The sequence below is a fragment of the Octopus bimaculoides genome, chromosome 9 (assembly GCF_001194135.2).
Source record: "Octopus bimaculoides isolate UCB-OBI-ISO-001 chromosome 9, ASM119413v2, whole genome shotgun sequence".
Classification (NCBI taxonomy): Eukaryota; Metazoa; Mollusca; class Cephalopoda; order Octopoda; family Octopodidae; genus Octopus; species Octopus bimaculoides.
Window position 1 is genome coordinate 33,274,450 of NC_068989.1, and position 8,345 is coordinate 33,282,794.

At 41.1% G+C, this 8,345-nt stretch overlaps 2 protein-coding genes across 2 annotated transcripts; both read right to left on the reverse strand.

Moving 5' to 3' along the window:
- Window positions 1–1,035: 1,035 nt before the first annotated feature.
- LOC106878207 (uncharacterized) lies at window positions 1,036–1,554 on the reverse strand. Its single transcript, XM_014927353.1, has one exon. The coding sequence runs from the start codon at window positions 1,552–1,554 to the stop codon at window positions 1,036–1,038; it is 519 nt and encodes a 172-aa protein (XP_014782839.1).
- A 4,317-nt stretch (window positions 1,555–5,871) lies between these two features.
- On the reverse strand, window positions 5,872–7,888 carry LOC106878209 (uncharacterized). The gene is made up of 2 exons (XM_014927354.1): window positions 7,841–7,888; window positions 5,872–6,696 (listed from the first exon to the last, which is right to left on the reverse strand). The coding sequence occupies exons 1-2, from the start codon at window positions 7,886–7,888 to the stop codon at window positions 5,872–5,874; spliced, it is 873 nt and encodes a 290-aa protein (XP_014782840.1).
- Window positions 7,889–8,345: the final 457 nt, after the last annotated feature.

Genomic DNA, 8,345 nt, shown 5'->3' on the forward strand with positions numbered 1-8,345 from the left:
GGGATACTTCTCTCTCTGTCTGTTATATATACATGAATACGGACATAGTGGATAACAGCTAGCCTTCGGTCGCACCTTTGGATCCTGTTGTGTCCACCACTCTGATTGGTTGGTATTGGTGCATTTTTGTCTCCTGTTCTATTATGCACCAAGATGCAACCCAACCAATCGCAGCTTTCAGATAAGGTCGCATGAGACAGTCTTTTCTGAACCCCAGTTTGAGCCGACAGTATATTATAAATAGCTAGCCTCTCACCGTCACAGTTTGTCAGTCTTCTCAGCTCCAGACATTCTGAAGTCTAGCCGCTGACCACGGAGCACACAACCAGTTCCAGCGACGACAACAACAGCCACATGGAAACTCAATACTTCATCCAGCAGCATTCAGGAACTCCATTCTTCATCGCCTCCAGCTTCTTAGCGTTACTCTCTGAACAAATAACAATGGTAATTTATTTCATCTGAATAAACATTTCATCTCTGGACATCAGTAGCCAGAACGCCTTGGTGTGGAAGCAGCAGGATTGGTAGTTAGATACAACACAAAAATACGAAGGCATTTTCACAGACTCGCAATGTTGCTCGCCATCAGAATTCCAGCTCCACGGGGCTGGTCTCAGTTGTGTCCTGCCTGGTCAACAGCCAGGGCCGAAAAAGGGCGAATGGTGGTCAAGCCTAGCTGCTGCTGATGATTGCGCATGCGCATAAGGGGCTTCCGTCAGATCTCCAGAAAGCTCTAATCCTATGCACATGCGTGGACGAATGTTCCAAAATGGCGTCTAGAACCAGGCATCACTACAAGGCTCCCCCTTGAGTACAGAAGCATGAAAATAGAAAGATTGCAGTGGCGCCAGAAACAAGATGGCTACTGATCACCCACAAGATGTGGCACAAAATATGACAAGTCAAAAGAAAATAATTACAATATAAATGAGTATGCACAAAATATTTTACAAAATGTTCAATAGCAAAACATTGAAACTGTTCAGTACACAAAAGAACACCTGTCTGTCACAGGAAACACAAAAGAGAATGTCAAATATAAATAGTCTTTGCAAGTTTCTTGGGCCAGTGAACAGTTTGGCCAGTCCTGATGACATAGGGTCTGCTCGAGGCAGGTTGTGACGATGCAGGTGGTGATGTAGGTGATGGTGTTGTCAAAGGTTTATGTGTAGGTGATGGTATTTTCAAGGGTGCATGTGTAGGTTCAAAGGTGGGCGTGGCAGCAGTGTCATCGAAAGATGTTGACACCTCAAAATATGCTCTTCTAAGCCGATCTACAGAAACAGTCTCCATACGACCATTCATATCAATTGTAAAAACTTTGGGTGTGCGAGAAAGCACACGAAAGGGTCCTTTGTAAGGAGAAACAAGGTGTCCCTTGACAGTGTCATCCTGAACAAAAACATGCAATCGAGAGCCAATATCTGATGGGACAGTTGAGGGTGGAGATTGGTCCCAGGAACCCATGAGCGGAAGATTAGAAAAATAGGTGCGAAGTGTGGCGACGTACGATGCCGGATCATGAAGCTGTGAAATGTCTGGCACCAACATCGTGAAATGTCTGGCACCAACATTGTACCAGGCAATGCTAGCATGGTACCATACAGCAGCTCTGCAGAGGAGAAACCCAGGTCTGCCTTGACAGCAGTATGACAGTCAAGAAGCACAATTGGCAGAAACTCAGTCCAAGACTGCGGATCTGGAGAGGTACGTAGAGTGGCCTTGAGCTGTCTATGAAACTGTTCGACCATCCTGTTGGAAGCTGGATGGTAACTGGTCGTGCAAATGTGATGCACACCCAGAATTCGTGACAATTCACGAAATAAAGAAGCTTCAAACTGGCGTCTGTGATCAGTAGTTAATCTGGACGGAACTCCGAAGTGGGAAATCCAGTTAGAAACAAAAGCTTGAGCAACAGATTCAGCAGAAATGTCTGTTATTGGAATGGCTTCTGGCCAATGGGAGAAACGATCGATACAGGTCAAGATATAAGAGAACCCGTGACTCACAGGCTATGGTCCAACCAGATCGATGTGGACATGGTGAAAACGGGCCTCTGAAGGAGAAAACTGTCCAAGTGGAGCATGAATGTGCCGTTGGATCTTGGAATGCTGGCACTTGGAACAAGTACATGTCCAAGAAGTAATTGTGCGACGCATATTTGGCCAGAAAAAACGAACAGTGATAAGCTTCAGTGATGCCCGGATGCGACAAGGAGTGCAGGGCCTCAAACACTGAGCGTTAGTGATTCTCAAGCACAAGTAGCCTGGGAGAACCAGTAGAGTTATCACAAAGAATAGTGCCTTCAGCCAATGGAAGCGGAAGATAGGCAAATTGGCAACAGGAGAACTGGGGCGAAGTTAGATCTAACTTCACCAAAGCTGGTTGGCCTGCGAAATGGCAGTCAAATTGATTGCAGCAGGAGATGAAAGAGAACAGACAGGAAGACGAGAAAGAGCGTCAGCAGGAATGTTTTCTTTCCCAGGTATATGACGATTGTCACTGGTAAATTGTGAAATAAAATCCAAGTGATGGATAGCACGAGGCGAGAGTCTGTCCGTCTTAGACGATAGGGCAAATGTAAGAGGCTTGTGATCAGTATAGATCACAAAATCTCGACCTTCAAGCTGATGCTGGAAATGACAAACTGACAGATAGATCGCTAAAAGCTCACGATCAAATGTGCTATAACACCACTCAGCTGGTTGTAATTGGTGAGAAAAGAAAGCCAGAGGTTGAGTTCGGTTGTCCACTGTGTGCTGCAGCACAGTGGCTATCGCAGTGTCCGATGCCTCCACAGTTAAAGAGAGAGAAGCATCAGGAACCGGATGTGCAAGCAAAGGAACAGAAGCTCTTTCCTTCTTGATTGACTCAAAAGCAGATAACGCCTCAGCTGAGAGGGTGATTTGACCGTCCTTTCTAGAGGTGTTCTTTAGTAGTTGGGTCAAAGGAAATAGCTTGTCCACACATCTGGGTATAAAGCATCTATAGAAATTTACCATACCTAGAAAATGGTGCAACTGATGCAAAGAAGGAGGTGCAATGTGTTGAATTGCATCGACTTTGGACGAGAGAGGTTTGATGGCACTCGAGTCAATATGATGTCCCAGAAATTCAAGAGAAGATTGCCCGAAAATACACTTATCAGGATTAATACGCGAAGACACTGTAAAAGCTGAGACAAATGCCGGAGATGATTCTTACGTGTGTTGCTTGCAATGAGTATGTCATCAATGTAAGCAAAAACAAAATGAAGTCTGCGGATGACTTCATCAGTGAAATGCTGGAACGTACTGGTAGCGTTCCACAAACCAAAATTAATATATAGAAACTCAAAACAACCAAAAGGAGTGGTAATGGCAGTTTTTGGAATATCGGCTGGATTGACCGATATCTGATGATAAGGCGCGAATGAGGTCAACCTTAGAAAATATGATACAGCCATGAAGATTTACTGAAAAATCCTGAAGGTTTTTTATAGGATATCGGTCAGGTACCGTAACTGCATTCAGACACCTATAATCCCCCACTGGGTGGAAATCAGAATCCCCTTTACATGCCAAATGAAGGGGAGATGCCCAAGGGCTGGTGGAGGGGCATATCAGGCCAAGTTGGAGCATGTGCTCAAACTCGGCCCTAGCCATTTTTAGACGGTCAGGTGCAAGACGCCACGGGCGCGAAAAAATAGGTGGCCCAGTGGTGGTAATAAAATGGAAGATTGAGTGCGTGGGCTTTTCCGAATGAAAAGTATAATCCACTAGCTCTGGAAAGGAAACCAAAAGAGAATGAAAAGCATCTCCAGTGGTGGCAACAAAAAATTCCGGGCTAAGAACTGCATTGGTAGAACCTTTGGTCGGCGTAGAGAGTGACGTGGAACCATCGACAGGCCTCTGTTACCTGACATCTACCAATAGATTAAAGTGGTTCAAAAAATCATCTCCCAGAATAGGATGTGGTATGTCAGCTATGACAGAAACCCATTGAAAATCTCGATGAAGATTGAAATGCAGGCATAAAGAAATCTGACCAAAAGTAGCAATGGAAGATGAGTTGATTGCATGTAAAACAATGGCAGAACGCTTAGGCCTGTCTGCAGTGAGATGAAGAGGCCAAATACTGCAAGAAGAACCGGTATCAACCATGAAGAGTTTCTTAGACACCAAATCTTTTACGAAGAATGCACGATAAGTAGGAAATGAAGAGGAGGAAGTTGGCGTGCTCAATTCCTCTGAGACTCGTTTCCCAACGACTTAAAGCTACAAGGCTGAATACATTTGTGGGCTTTTTCTGCAAATCTTGCATGGTACCAACACAGAATGGAGTGTGACAGAGAGGCATGAGAGGCAGAATGACTGCAACTACGAGAACGCGAAAGATGTCGGATATCCCTGCACAGTATGTGCATCTGCCGTGTGTGTGCGTCCAGCTTTTCAGAAATCTCATCATTTTACAAGGGAGAGGATTTAACAGAGGTTGCCTAAGAAACCTCAGAACAAGTGCAAGCACCACGTGATGACGGCTGTATGGAAAATTCCAAAATTTTCTCCACCATAGTGGAAATTTGATCAATGGTGTTGTGCTCGAGAGCTAGGGCCAAAATCGCCTGTACGTTCAACAGGAACCGGAAAAAAAAAATTTTTTGCAAAAGAGGCGCGTCAGCTGGATCATCACTTAATTCACACAGACAGGGCAAAAACTGTGACGGGGTTCTGTCTCCCAATACCTCGTCTGCCATTAGTTCTTTGAGGCGTCTCTCCGCAGATCTGGTGTTACGGCACAGAATCTCCGCCTTAACAGACGTATAAGTGGCATCTGGGCTGGGAACTGTAATTAGATCCCTAGCAGAGGTGGCGAGTGGTGCGGGCATGCCACAATACAAAAGATGCAACTGTTGTGGGGCAGAAATATTGTGAGCCGGAAAGTAGGCTTCAATCTGCGTGGGCCACAACGTAACATCTCCTGGAAACGGAGGTAACATTGGCAGGGACATAATTTTTGTTCGGTCTTTTTACTGACTCTGTAACATGGAAAACAGAAAAACAAATGGAAATTGGCGATGAGAAAAAACAGAAAGACCTCAGTGATGAGAGAAACACACAAGAAGTAAAAGAAACTGACTAGTGAAACGACAAAAATATATTCGTGGAGCAATGTGTGCACAAAAAGGAAAAAAAATTTCTTAAGCAAACAATGTTTTTTTTTTATGTACTGTATGTCGGGAAAAAAAAATTCACCAACCTTTGTAGCGCTGATAAAAAAATGAAAAACAAGAAAAAATACCAGAAAAAATTGTACACGTGTGTACTGATGTGTTCTGTTTGTAAGGCTGTCCTGTTTTTTTTTTTTTTTTTTTTTTCTGTGTAGCTGGTAAAATGAATTTCACTGGAAAGAACGAAAATTAAAAGTTAATGTCACTGCTAAAAATAGTAGTTAAAAAAACCTGTAGAAACTATGTCTGAAAGAAAATGGCTCTAAAAACAACACCTATACTCAGTGGCGGATCTACAATATTGGGGCCTTGAAGCTTAAAATGTTATGGGGGCCCCCTTTATAACCAGCAACAGTTGGGTAACATCCAACAAGGTCAAAGAATTTTCGTGCCCTTGCAAGGAACTCCAGCTTGAAGCCTCGAAAGCCTAAGTGGTGGAGTTGTGATGTGGAGTCCTTAAAAATGAGTCTGAATGTGAGCCTCTTTCCACCAGAAACGTGGTGTGGGTAATCACCAATATCTTTGTCGATGTGGTTGTTCCATGGCAGATCACTACAAATATTTTCCAGGCTATGCCTTATACTTTTAGAGTTATGGGGGTTGAAAATTAGGGAAGTGTTATATACATGCATGATGCATCATTAAGACACATATGAAAATTACAAAATATTCTTTTTTCTGTTTTTTGTAGCAACAGTTTTGTCATGTGACAGCTTCCTTGCAATGTCATTTTCTAGAGACAATATGCATAAGGAATTTAAGTGCTCTTCAGTCATGGTAGACTGAAATTTATTCTTAACAAAGGAAAGCTTTGAGGAACTCCTTTCTGCTTCACAGCTCGTAATAGGCATTGTCAAGAACAGCTTATGAGCAGTGGTAATATAAGGGGATACTTCAATTAATTGTTGCTCATAAATAAGCTGAAGAACTTCAGTGCATTGCATTTTAGATGGTGTGTTTTCTTCTGCGTTCCGGGATTTCCTGAGGTGTAAATACCCTTTAAACTGATAACACTCATTTATTAATTTGCGGTCAATATCATCTTTGTAATGCGATATTATAAGTTTGATACTGTTCTCATCAAATTCTGAATTGTTCATCAATTTTGAGAGAAACTTGAACCTTTTCACAATCTGCTCATATAGATCTGTCCTATTGCTTAACTGGATTATCAAGCAGTCATAGACTTGATTTAGAACTTCTATCCTAAATTTTTCAGCCCCTTTCAAAGAAGCCTTATCATGTGTTCTATCTGCAAATTTCTTTGTAACAATGCAGTTGGAAACATCAGAATAATTTAAGGTGATATATTCACATAAACCTTTTGCTACTGATTCATAGTATGCAATCCTGTTGGCTGAATTTTCTCGTAGTTCTTTAGCAAATGAAAGCAAATATGTTAGCATAAGGTAAATTTCAATAACATCAGAACCAGGGGTTTGGAGTTTCTTACTTGTTTTCTTAAAACGTTCTATAACTTCTTCCTAAACGGCTGTTAAAACAAAATATTCCAATTTTACCAACTTGTGGTATAAATTCTTTGCATCTCACTTACATTCAGGCATCTCTTCTGAGTCATCAAACATATGTTTGAGAGTTTGTAAAATATCCCTACATCCATTTCTAATTGCCTGGACTGCTTCACAGTGTGCAGACCATCTAGTTACACTTAAGCTCTTTAGAGAAAAGGCTAGATTGCCCTGTGTGTTCAAAATCCCCCATCTTCGAGAAGATTCATAAAAGAAAACATACAGCTGCTGCAAGGTGCCAAAATAGTCAACAACTTCAGGTACAGTAGACACTGCCTTTTACCAAACAAGGTAGAGTGAATGGCTTCCACATGGTACACAGTCTACATACCTGTTGATGTTTTTAAGAAGTACTCGCAGCCCTTTCTCTGAGCCCTTCATGTTGGAAGCATTATTGTACAACTGACCATGGATATTTTCAAGTGAAAGCTTATGCTCCCCTAGAAATTGTTATTTTGTTGAACAAGATCATGGATGAATGTTTTTCTATTTGCGAAAAAGCTAAAGATCTCTCACAGGGTCTTCCATTATAACAGTATCAAACCACAATTACCAGCTGGTCAACATGTGTTATGTCAGGTGTTAGTCAACAATAATTGAGTAGTATTTGATGTCTAGGTTGTTCATCTGATTCACCACTTGATCTTCCACATGTTTTCCCATGATTTCTATCAATTTTTTATACAAAGATTTCGATAGGTAAGTAATATTTACTTTTACATTTTTCTAAATGTTCATGTAAAAATGGGTCAAACTCTGCAATAAGCTGAATGGCCCCCATGAAATTTCCATTGGGGAGCCCCACTTTTCCTCACGACCTGTAAATGCTAAACCTCTTTCATTTAAAACCTTTATAACTGCTACAACTATTTCTAGTACTTCAAATCAATACTATATGTTTTTTCTCAACTGTTCCTCAAGTTGCTGATCACAGTGTTTTTATTTGACTTTCGTGTTAGCCAGTTCATCATCGCTGTTATGTTCCATGCTGTCTTCATGATTTTCTACAGTTCTGAGTATATTCATCCAATCAAAAAACTTACCCATTGTAAGTGATATTTGGCATTTAGAAAAGAGTTTGCTCTTTGAGTAAACTAACCAGGATCTCATCACAGTCTGGCCATTTTTCAATCATTTTTTCAATCATTTTTTCAAAGTACTTGTTTGAGAAACTTTGATTTTGCTGTTTGTAAATCTTGTTGGATTCAGTATATACATTATCTGGTTTTTTATTTTGAAAAAAAACTCATCTTGCATTAAACAGTTTTGTATGAAATCATTATCAATCATTGCGGACCAGTTTGCCAGGTCAGTGTAGTCTTTGTAATCACTAAATTTGCTTCCTGTTTCTGCTCTCTCTTTTCTTGAAGTCTTTGACCACCTTGATCATCATCTGCACCAAAAGTATCAACAGTAGGTTGATTATTGCTAAACAGAGCACTCATGGTTTGCACACTATTATTGACTTCACTGGTGCTTGCATGGCTTGTTTCAGTTGCAGGTGAGGACAAACTTGTACTTGACATTGTAAAATAGTTTGATAGTTTTTGACATTTAGAAATTTCATTAGATTGCTTTTCCTTGAGTTAGCATTTCTGGTATCT